Source organism: Microcebus murinus, chromosome 14, assembly GCF_040939455.1.
Source record: "Microcebus murinus isolate Inina chromosome 14, M.murinus_Inina_mat1.0, whole genome shotgun sequence".
Lineage (NCBI taxonomy): Eukaryota > Metazoa > Chordata > Mammalia > Primates > Cheirogaleidae > Microcebus > Microcebus murinus.
In genome coordinates this window covers 15,396,000-15,408,121 of record NC_134117.1, presented here as the reverse complement: position 1 = coordinate 15,408,121, position 12,122 = coordinate 15,396,000, and the positions used below count along the sequence as shown (strand labels likewise).

Here is a 12,122-nt window from a genome sequence, read left to right as displayed (position 1 = left end):
GCCAATCCCAAAAGGCCAACACACAAGCTGAGAGAGGCGCAGGGAGACCTGTTCCAGACCACCAGCTTCACTGCAGTCCTAGAGGAGCCGTGTTTAAAGGTCTGGGAAATTCACTCAGGGCCGTCTTGGGAATCAGATGCATAAACGCCACCACTGCCTCCTCATCCTCAGTCCTCCCATTGCCTCCCCACTGCTCGGCCACCCTTCCCTCACCTCCCACTCCCATCCTGCCCTCACCCCTAGCATAAGGCCAAAGACTATCATATCCAGCTCTACACTCTTAGGTCAGCAACCCAGGACAGAAAGGGCAGAAAAAAGTTAGAAATGGGGAAACCGAGGCAGAAAACATGTGAAGCTGTGGAAAGAGCGTGAGAGGCAGAGCTGGCTCCCTGGCCCAGCTCTGCCCCTATCTAGCTGACCTTAGGCCAAGGGACTGAACCATTCAGAGTCTCGGTTTCCTTACCAGAAAATGAGGATGAATAACAAGACCTGAGTTCCTAGAGGTAGTTTGACAGTTAAATGAGATGTCACATGTAAGTGTTTAGTCCCCTGTAATGTAGTGGACACAGACTTCATCACCGACGTTCACTAACTCACATACGTGCAAGGAGGCAGAGTTTACCCACATGCGCCAGCATCCAGAGGGTCACAATCAACAATGAGAGGGTCTTTCTGAATCCAGTGCCTACAGGGCCAGGCAGGTGGCATAAATAAATAAATCAAGAAGTGGGGAAGAGGGTGGCTGCGTGGCCGGGAGAGCACAGCTCCTTCCAAATGAAGCTGTCACAACCCACCCTGACCAACCGGGGCCTCGAGAAATGCGGGTCCTGCTTCCAGCCATAAGCCTAAAACTTTTATGTTGAATCTTCTGCTTTTAAAGGTTTGCAATTAATTCATTCGGCAGACCAAACGAAACACCTCTGGAGGCCAAATCCAGCCCACAGGCCCCCATTTGTGGCCACCTGTCAAAATCGTAGACTGCCCCACTCAGAAGGAACCATAGGGGTCAGCTAGTCCAACGCCTCATTTTTACAGGGGAAGAAGCTGAAGCCCAGAGGGGACAAGTGATTTAACAATGCCAGGTAGCAAGTTAGCAACAGAACAAACGCCCACGCGCAGAAGGACAAACGGCACGCGTCCGCTGCGCCGTCAGCATCCGCAGGTGGGAGGCCCACTGTCCCGGCTGCCTCTTCCCCACTTACATCACTCTGCAGTGAGGTCGCGTGCACTGAATGTGCAAGGCTGATATCATCTTCCAAGCTCCGGGAGCCAAGCATCTGTCCTTTCATTTTCTCAAATGCCTCTTTGTATTTGTACTAAAGGGAAAGAGAGCGGGAGAGAGTAACAGCTCGGGGACAAGGGACACGGAATGGAAGAGGTGGGTATTGGGTGAAAATGTTTTGTTCTTTTGACAGTAACTGGGCGAGTTGAAAGAAAGCGCGCGGGAGTCGTCAAAAGGTCTATTCTTTCATATGCAAGACTCCCAATGACTAAAGGGCTCGGGTATGAAATGGCAGGACGCGTTAGCACGTGGGCGGCCTGCGCTGGAGGAAGGTGGGTGCATTGTTAACTGTCTCTTCACGTGGACTTGCTTTATGAACGCTCTTGGTGGAGGGTGCATTTCATCTGCCCAGGGTCTGTGTTTACAGTCCAGCATTTGGCTTTGTAGCCCAGGCTAGGGAATTTTTTGTTGTAAGATACATTCTTTCTCACTGGTCATTATCTGATTGCCCTAACACAGTCAGTTCAGAGAGCAGAGGATATTATCCACAGGCAAAAGAAGGCAGGGGTTGGGGGCAAGAGGAGTGAAAACCGGTTAGCATGAAACATTGTCCCAGTAATGGAGGTGAACACTCACATCACTTATGATTTCACCCGAAGCCTTTGCCGCTTGGAATGGAATGGCATCCAACCTCAGCTTATATCCACTGTCACGCAGTTTGCTCCAGGACTCCTTATAACGTGTCTGTTGGGAAGATGAGCACCAATAAAGACCTTCATGTGACCTGGTGCGTTCTTAGCCTCTGGCTTACCAAAGTGGGAATCTGGTGTGCTGTGGCTCCCCCACCCTAGCTGGGGTTAGAGATTATTGTGGTTTAACAAAACCCACCAGAGTTGGATCCTGCCTCACACCCACCCTTGGAGGCAGGGTGGGGTAGAGGATTAGAAGGGAAAGGTTAAAAGTAAGGACTTTGGAGTCTAGACACCCAGATTATTTTGAGCAGCAAGTTGATTGGAAGAAGGAAGCATGAGGTTACATTTGCAAGGTGCTTTATGTAAGATAAAGAAAAGTCAAATCTCTCTATCAAAGGACAGGAATGGTGGGAGAGGGTGCTGATAGAGATTATGGAGGAGTGGAGTTAAGCCCTCAAGTCTCTCCTGGGCACAGCCACCAGATATACTAAATGGATATATATCACTGGATATATTCCAATGTTCCCACTTTTCAGCTCCTGGGTACCAATGCTTTTTATACCAGACAGACAGCTTTTCCAGTCTCATTCTTTCAAATAAGTTGGACTGTTCTGCAAGACCAACTACATAATTTGCAGGGCCCAGTGCAAATGAAAATGTGGGCCCCTTGTTCAAAAATATCGCCTATTTCAAGATGGTGACAGGAGAGCATCAAACCACTGCGGGGCCCTTCCGAATGCAGGGCATCCTGTGCACGCCTGACCTCCCATCATAAAAACCAGTGCGCTCTTCGTGAGCCTCACCTCGCTGATGTTCATGGCATTCAGCTTGGCCAGCAGGACTTCAGGGAGGTCTGCAGTCTGGGTGTAATGATGCTTTACGTTTTCTCCTTGTTCCCTGTACAACCTCTGTGGATGGAGAAAGATTTTGTATGAAACTAAGAACCCCGCCCCCCATGCAGCCATCAGCCAAGTCACACTCCAAGAGACCAAGGTGCTGCAGCTGCCACCTCCTTGTAGAGACACGATTGCGGGTGCCCTGCCTCCACCCGGATTTCACGGCTAGTGAGGTGACATGCACATCATTCTCTCCACTTCCTAGCTTAGAACGTGACAAGCCGACACTTTCCCACTCGTAGTGTGCTGCTGAGCGGGCTGCCAAATGAGAAAACGAGGTCTAGTTAACATTGAGTAATTTGGTTATTAACTATAAGCCACGAGAGAACATCCAGATGCAGAAGGCATGAGAGAAGACAGCTCTTCCGCACGTGATGTTTTCACCCTCCCCACCTCAATCCTCAGCTCAAGGATTCTTGTCCTATCAAATGTCTCCCGGGTGGGTCTGGGGCCCTGTTCACCCATGACTCTGATTTGGGCTTATGCTATCCCAGTAGTTAGCAATGACACATGCAGTTGGCATCAGTCACCAGGGAAAGTTTCTGAACCAGGCTTTTCCATCCCAAGTCTGATCAGCTGTGTCCAAGTTTCTACGCATCACAGCAGTGCCCCCTAGAGTTGGTTAGGGGAAGGAAGAAACAGGTATTGTTTTTCTTCACACAAAAGTTCTTGTTTGACCATCTGTTTCTCAGAATTCAGTTTGATTCTGACCGACTGATTATCAAGAAATTACAAATTCCTAAATGCATAAGCTTGTAAATGATTCCATCACATGTTCTGACAGGCATTCAGGCCACTTGAGAATGTCTGTGGAATAAAGCACCACCAGAATAATTTGCTCCATCTTGAAGCCAGGGAGAGAATTTTGAAATTCACCCCACCTACACACGCAGTTTGTAAATTTTCCTCGTGGCAAGTTGAATGGTTTGAAGACATTCAAAACCCTCGTCTGCCCTATGCAAGGATCCATGGGCTTCTCCCAGTAGAATCAGCCAAATAGGGTTAGTCCATGTCCTAAAGTGAATTTCTACGAGACCTCCTTGTTCACTTTCGTCCCCAGCAAATGCTGCACTGGGAGAGCTGAGGGTCCAATCTTGGTTTCGCATGGTAAAGCGAGTGTGGGAGACAGTTGGCAAGTTTGTCTAATGTATATAAATCAGACCCAAATCATATTCAAAGTCTGTGGGAAATTCAGGGAGCAACAATTCCTGCTCTGGGGTACTAAAGAGCCCTAAGCATGGCTTCAGTATTCCCAGTTCTGAAAACACTTTCAGACAAAAGGAGAGGGGGAAAAAAGGCCTCTGCACTGACAAATCTTCGAGACATGCAAATGGGAAGGAAGGAGAGCGTCTGTGGGGCAGTGGGGTGGTGGAGCCCCACTTGGCATCCTAAGTGCAGTAACACCCCATTTACATCCTAATGAGGAGGCACCCCCGCTAAGGGGAGCCTCAGCAAAGGACAAGGAGCTCCTTCATCCTTAGGACAACACAAGGAGCCAGCCCAAGAACCCCTCCGCTTCAATCGCCGTGTTGAAAGAGGAGCCCACTCTTAGAGTCATAATGTATATACATTATCACTTACATCCACTGCTTGGGTATAACTAATTCTGGCCTGGACCATCTCCGGAGTGTCTTTAATACTGGTAAACTTCAAAGCATCTGGATGCTGACGGTACTTCTTCTGTTGAGCAGAAAAAGATCAAAGCTGTGAATTTTGTGCTGCTCTTTCATGCCATTTGAAAGAGAAAATCATAGGTTGCTTGAGATTAGAGTGAATTTGTGAACATAATTATTATTCTGCTTCCTCCATCTTTCTATCCTAGGTGCCTTCAGGTTAATATTTGTTTCAATTTAAGAATAACCTCATGTCAATTAACATTAAAGTATTTCTACCCGGTGCAAAGAAAACATCTCAAAATTAGGTTATACCAGTAAAATACTGTAGGATACACACTTAGGAAAGGATTCTTTTTATAGGCTTCAAATACTTTGTCGCTGTTGTTTACATATCTTAGTTTGGGTCTTCTAAGCAAGAAAGACATTCATAGTTACGTTTATCCATTTAAGCTTTCTATTTTCCTTCCACAAAAAACTTGGCAGATATTATCACAGTCAAAATGCTTGCTTTTAACAGTGAGTGAGTGTACACTATCTGATCACTTTAGAGCCTGGTTCAGCTAATATATGTACTAATTCTTTAAAATATTACAAAAACAAGAAAAGAGGTGCTATTGTTGAAAGGAGTTATCATACAGTTTGAAAGATGCTGAAACAAACAAAAAAAATCACAAAAAGCTTAAATGCTGGCAAAGGCCTAGATACCCAATTTTGAAGTATTCTGTATATCATGCTTAATTTCTTTTTTTTTTTTTAAATCAAAGTACATTTCTAAGGGGCTGAAACAATTACTATTTTAATGGGACCATGGAGTTTATGTTTTCCCAAATCAAATACTTATTTTGTAAACACCCCGCTCATTTATCTGGTTGGATTTTTGTATACTAGGTTGTCTTAAGAAAACACAGTTCAATATCCCATCCAATCTGGCTGGCCACCTGTTTTTGTAAATAAAGTTTTATTGGAACACAGCCATGCTCATTTGTTTTTGTATTATCTATGGCCATTTTCCAGCTAGTTGTAACAGAGACCATGAGACCAACAAAGCCAAAAATATTTCCCATCTGGTTCTTTGCAGAAAAGGTTGCTGACTCCTGCTTTAGATGACAGGTGTGTGTGTGTGCATCTGTGGCTCTTTCAAGCAGTGCCTGCATTCGCTCTGGAATTTGAGAGGGTATCCCAATTTGACACTTACCCGGAAACATACCAGTGTGAAGTGAGATGGTTGGGAAAATTGCAGAAAGATGTCTTTTCTTACTGAAGTTTGAGGCCTGGTATGAGGCCAGGCCATCAAGGAAGATAAACACATTTGTTGAGAAAGTTTGCAAAATGAAGTGGCAAAAATTAGGAATGTGGTGGGCTAAATGGTTCCCAAAAGATCCCTTGGCTACCAGACTCAGAAAAATGAAGGAAATTGCCTTGAAGTTTAAATTATACATATATGACCATTATTCTTTGTTTCCTTTTATGAGTGGGCCCAATGGTGAGAGTCTGGGTCATAAATCCTCAAACCTAAATGTCTGTCCCTGTAAGTTTTTCCTGTTCATCCTCCCAACAGGGCCTCTCCTTAACTACACTGGGTAGTTAACTACATGAGTTAGGGCAGGGCCATCCCCACTGAGTTCCCAGGGTCTTCTGAGCCCTGAGTGTTCACCAAGGTCTCTAAAAATTAGGCCAAACAGAGGTGAGGCCACCTTTGAAATCAACTCTGTGAGGGTCAGGGAACTAGAATGCACTCCCATGGGAAAATATCAATGTTGGACAGATGTGTTCCAAAAATCAGCACAGGTATCTCTCTGTTTTAACTATTCATTCAGGAAGAAAGTCTCCTAAAAAAAGGTCCCTGCAGGCTTGTTGCCAAAGCTAAAGTCCCCTGGGGCTATGGCCATTATGGTCCCCTCCCCACCCAGAAAAGTCCAGCAAGAGCAGGCTGCTCTGAAGGCAAGGAAGGAAATACTCACTTGCGTTCTGAGCAAGCCCCTCCCCAAGCAGTCATGCAGGGAGGCGGATGTGAGTTGTTTGATGGTGTCCAGCCTCCGTGTGAGCCTAGGCCGGCAGCTTTCCACCAGGGACAATTCTGCCCCCTAGGGGAGGTTTGGCGATGTCTGGAGATGATTTTAGTTGTCACAACTGGGCAGAGGGTACAATTGGCATCTAGTGGGCAGAGGCCAGGGAAGTGCTAAACATCCTACAAGGCACAGGACAACCCCAGACGACAAAGGACTATCAGAATATCAGCATTGCCGAGGCTGAGAAACTGATCTGGTCTTTCAAACGGCTGCTCTGTGATACTGTCCTAAAATGTGAGGACACAGTTCTTTGGACGAGCAGGAATGCCTTAAGGTCCAGCTGGGGTGGCTAGAAGTAGGCAGGAGTCAGTAGAAGGGAGACCCCCTCCCCAAGAAAGACCCATGTCACGTGTTGGACACCATGTGAATATTCAAAAACTGTTTACATTGTGGCACAGAGAGGAAGAATATGTGCATAAAGTCACCAATGGGCTTTCTGGGTGTAATAAATGTATCTTTCCATCCTCTCCTGTGTTGCTTCATTAAAAAGGTAAGTTGGTGGGTAGCAATTGAGCTCTGTTTGATTATCATTATTATTCATAATATCATTTGTCACCCACTTTGTTTTTGCCAGGGCTCTATGGGCCCCCACTGGTGTGTGTTTGGTATGTGGTTTCTCTCTAATTACCAGCCCTAGTCTGGGTTTTGAGGCCTTTCATGTGGCTTTGCCTTTTTCTTTGCCTTTTGAGTGGAAATTATTTTAATTTTATACAGAAACGCTGCACGCCTAATGTAGCCAGGCCTGTTACAGGCTGTCAGGAAATCTCACCTCGCTAATGAGTTCTCCTGCCTTCTTCGCCTGCTCCACATTTAATGACCCGGTGGCGACCCAGCCCGTGCCTTTCATCCACTTCACATCTGCCCTGTATTGGTTCTGACAAAGGAGAAAGGGGGGGGAAAAAAGGCAGGCCATTGTTGGTGCACAGACATTTAAAGGGCTATTAACAGCTCCTGGCGCAGCCTTGGTGCCAGCTGAGTCAAATTAGATGCCACTGTTGTCTTATCCGTTTCTGCACAGTCACAGGTAGGGCTCCAAAATGTAAATTAATTTTCCCCTTAATTGGAGCCGTCCCTTGGGATGGTGGCGTGAGGCCCCACCCAACACTACTGGAGGAGGCTGGGGGGCTGAGGGCCCATCCACCTTGCCCCTCATTACAGACTCGTGTCTACCTCGGAAAGAAGCGCGTCCTCATTGTCTGCATTCCCAATTTTCTTGTTTAAAATGACATGCAGGGGAGAAGAAAATGAGAATTCACAACAGAACCCAGGTGGGAACTATTCGAGGGAATTTCACAAGACATCCGAGGCCTCCCACGGTGCCAATTCCTTCCTATGCACCTCGGTGGGGGACAAGGGGTATTTCTTCTCATTTCTTTACTTGCCATTGAATGAGGAGTTTTAATGGGAAGCCATTTAAATGGACACTTCTCTCAAACTAGTACATCATCTGTCTATCATGAAACAGCTCTACCAGGAAGGGTGTGTCTACACACACACACACACACACCGTGTGTAATGGTCTGGCTACAGCTCAACTGCCTTTCAGCTCACCCACATTCTTGTGCAAGAGTCAACTGAAGACAGAAAGCAAACAGAACCAGGTGGGCGATGTAAAGAGAAAGGGGAAGGGGTTATTGAAGATTAGTGAGCTGCTCATTCCAAAAATGGGAGCCACAAAAGTTGGAATGAGTTATCAGTGATGTTCTTCCGCAGCAGGGCCACATCTAAGTATGTCACAGATACCTTTTCCTTCTGGCAATAAAAAGAAACCTGGAAAACATATACGGATCAGAATGCCAAGAAGAAAAATGTAACTCTATGATTCTTCTGTTTGTTAGTATAGAATCTAAAATGGGCATAGTTTGAATAAAAGCTAAACTACTAGGAAGCTAAAGTGTTTCCACTTAGGGATCCTGAAACAGGCATTCCATAAGCATAAACTGTTGTCCTACAGGGTTTGGGGCAATACCTGCAATGGCACGAGTGCACACACACACACACACACACACACACACTCGGTGCAGGCACATACATCACTCTGTAAGCCGTAAGCCTTCTTCGCCCATTCCACCTTCATGTCAGTGGGCAAAGCCGTGAAGTGATGTGATGCTGTCTTGTAGCCTATGTCTGTGGCTAAATGCTGAGCCTTGCGGGCATGTACGAGGTGGATCATGTCCAGGGAGACGTGGCACTGAGATTTGGTGTCCTCGAACCCCTTCTTATACTCCAGTTCACTCTGCAGCTTGGACATGTGCAGTGAGTGGCTCATTTGTGAATCGCCCTGTGCACCCTGCGCCCCAATGAGCTTCCCTCTGGACCGTTCATAGTCCTCCTTGTATTTCACCTAAGGAAGAGGAATAGAGCAGGGATACATTAGAACCTCCTAAAGGAATTGTTAGGCGTCAAACCACAGGCATGAGAGTTCAAACAGAGCCATCTGACAGAACCCTATCAGAATTAGAGTCATAAAGAAAGTTTCCCTCCTTTGAACAACTGATATGCTTCCTTTCATCAAACAGTGACATAAAATATTACTACCCATTAGTTCCCTTTTCACCTTGGCTGCCGGAAAGCTCAGAGCTAAACCAAATGCTCTGCTATGGTTTTCTACCAATTTTCTAGTGAAATTCCATCTTTTCTCTAAATATTTCAGATCACTCTTTCTGGATTTATTTTTAAGTGGCCTGTTGTTTTCCATGAAAGCCACCTTAAAATATTTTTTGATAATAGTGAAAATGTTATAAATATAAATAGCCTTGAAATGAAAAAGATAAAGAATAGCCAAATTACAATTGCTGTTTACAAAAGGAGCTCAAATGAAAGGACAACTAGGGTATATATAAATAAATATATAGGAATATGGGGAGCAAAAGGTAACACGTTGTTAGAAAAAAAAATAAATACTAGACCAACAGTAATGAGGACCAGAAGAAAGAATGAATATGAAAACATTTGAAAACTGTAGCAAGATACCAGCGTGTGGCATCGTTTTCAACGTTATCATTATTACGGCCATCAGGAGACTCAGGCTCGACTCTCATCTCTGCCAACAACATCAGCACCAATATCTGCCACCATTTATTGAACACTTACTCTGAGCCAAATATGGGATACAACTACACAAATCCAAGCGCATCCACAGACCAGGGCTGGTTTAAAATGTTACCAGCTGACAAGATAAGGTGCTTATGTCAGAATGTAAATGAACCAGATCACTAAGCCACCATTTGGTTCAGCTGACTTTTTTTTTTTTTTTTGAAGCAAGACTTTCTCATTGAGGGAAGAAGGGTTTGAGTTACATTCTGGCCTCAGTTCCTTATCTGACATCAGACTCAAGAGATTGCATTAGATGATAACACATTTAATATGCATCGATTCATTTCATTTCCTCATCACTATTTTGCAATTGCCAATTTACCAACATGTTAACTGAGATTTTTAAAGGTTAAACAACCTGCCTGAAGTAACGATGCTAGTAGATGATAAGGCTGGGATTTTATCCTACCTGACACCAGAGCTGGTATTCTTAACCATTAACAGGCCATGTCTTTAGAAATTCCTGGGATGGGCCAGGCATGATGGCTCATGCCCGTGTAATCCTAGCACTCTAGGAGGCCAAGGTGGAAGGATTGCTTAAGCTCAGGAGTTTGAGACCAGCCTGGGCAAGAGCAAGACCCTGTCTCTACAAAAAACAGAAAAAATTAGCCAGGGGTATTGGCACACGTCTGTAGTCCCAGCTACTTGGGAAGCTGAGGCAGGAGGATCGCTTGAGCCCAGGAGTTTAAGGTTACGAGGAGCTATGATCATGCCACTGCACTCTAGCCTGTGTGACAGAACGAGACCTAGTCTAAGAAAAAAAAAAGTCATAGGCTGTCTCTGGGCATCAGTTAATCTGTAAAGTGAGGAATCTGGATTATTACTCTTGCTATCACTACCAATAAGTTACCACTTAGCAAAAATCAATGTGCGACAAGCAGTTCAACTGACGCTGACATGATTATGTCATTGCAAGGTGACTGTTGCAATGAGGTTGAGAGAGATTAAGAACCTGCCTGGATGCTTCGAGACCCTCCTGAGTGTAAAGTGACAGGATTCTGTGATCTCTCGGGTGGGCTGGGGACTGACTCACCTCACTAGCCAGGTCCCTCTTGGCTTTGGCTGCCAGGAAGGGCAAGGAGTCAAGACGTAGTTCAAAGCCTTTTGCCTTCTGGTTCTCCCAGCTGCTCTTATACAGTTTCTAAGGGGATTTGGAAGAGAAGGGGAGAGGGTTTCACATGAGAGGGCTTCTTTAGGCTCCATCACAACCATTCTAAGAAAGCAACACCCATCACATTCTTCCATAGAAACTCTGACAGCCACAGAAATCGTGCACTCTGAACACAGCCAGGCCTCCGTATTACTGCCTTAATTCCTGCCTTCGTATTCCTGTGAATTCCTCCGTATTCACATAGGATCGAAGCCCTATGTGAAGACACATAGGGCTTCAATCCAAAGAAGCAGAAATGAAACTCCAGAAGCCGTGAGAACTACTAGGAGTCTTCACAGAGGTCTCAAAGCCAAGCCAAAGGTGGAAAACATTGCAGACACAGCAACATTTCTGCAGTCTGTTCTCCACCTCTGCCCGAAGTACCAATGCTAGCAGATAACAGAGCTGGAATCTACCCAGCTGCACCCCACCCCCTTTCTCTTCCCACTCCTCCAGCCTCTCGTCCACCTGGGTGTTTTCCTTGCCCCTCCCATTCCCTCTCCTGCCCCTCCCTGTAGATTTCAAGATCTTTCTTCTGGAAGGCTCCCCTCCCTTTCCGGGTATGAGCCAATTTATTCTGTCTCTCCGTCCAGCTCTCCCCACTACCTATGACTCAGGTCAGGAACCAGAGACCTGGAAGCTGAGCAGGGCGACCCAAGGAAGGCCCCTTCTTGGAAGACACAGACAGGGAGGCGGTTGGGACTAGGGGTACTTTCACGTCTAAGGGCTACGATTGCGCTCACTTTTCCGACTGCTTTGTGTGTGAGCTCAACGAAGCCTCGTGGCAAACCCAGTGGGGAGAGGATGGGTATTAGGCTCATTTTACCAATGGGACAACTGAGAGTAAAGAATTTGGCCAAGGTCACTCACCTAGTAAGTGGCAAAACCAAGGATCAAATCCAGGCAGTTTGGAGCTAACATTTGAGCTCTTCACTCCTTTCTACCGAGACTGTTTCAACTCTGGTCCCTGAAACAACCACTGCCTCCTACCCCAGCACATATTTGGTGGCTCCACCAGCTCACCCCAGTGAAAGTTCATCTCCCACTCCCCCTAAGACTGATCTGGAGCCAGATCTGCTGGGTGAGCTGTTTTTAGAATGACCAGACTGTGTGACCTCAGCAGACATGGACACCACCGATGCAGCTCGTGGGCTTGGTTGGCCAGGCAGCTATACGCAGGGCCCACAGCTGCCCACTGCCAGCTGCCCACTGCCTCCCTCCTGCTGTACCTCACTGAGATTTGCAGCGTTGGCTCGGGCCTGTAAGAAGAGAGGCTCATCTTTGCTGATGCTGTACTGGTGGACAGACTGCTCGTTCCCCGCCCTGTAGGCCACCTGTTGGAGAGACTCTGAATCAGGAGCAGGCAGCAGAGGCAGGAGTA

At 46.3% G+C, this 12,122-nt stretch overlaps 1 protein-coding gene across 9 annotated transcripts in view; it reads right to left on the bottom strand.

Moving 5' to 3' along the window:
• NRAP (nebulin related anchoring protein) overlaps positions 1–12,122 on the bottom strand; it is a 65,943-nt gene that overhangs the window by 21,742 nt on the left and 32,079 nt on the right. For all 9 annotated transcript variants that reach the window (XM_020280684.2, XM_020280686.2, XM_012772222.3 and 6 more), the window contains 8 exons: positions 11,971–12,075; positions 10,625–10,732; positions 8,528–8,839; positions 7,265–7,369; positions 4,392–4,490; positions 2,718–2,822; positions 1,859–1,966; positions 1,203–1,316 (listed from right to left, as the gene is read on the bottom strand). In XM_020280684.2, coding sequence (XP_020136273.1) covers positions 1,203–1,316; positions 1,859–1,966; positions 2,718–2,822; positions 4,392–4,490; positions 7,265–7,369; positions 8,528–8,839; positions 10,625–10,732; positions 11,971–12,075 — 1,056 coding nt within the window. The remainder of the gene's footprint in view (positions 1–1,202; positions 1,317–1,858; positions 1,967–2,717; positions 2,823–4,391; positions 4,491–7,264; positions 7,370–8,527; positions 8,840–10,624; positions 10,733–11,970; positions 12,076–12,122) is intronic.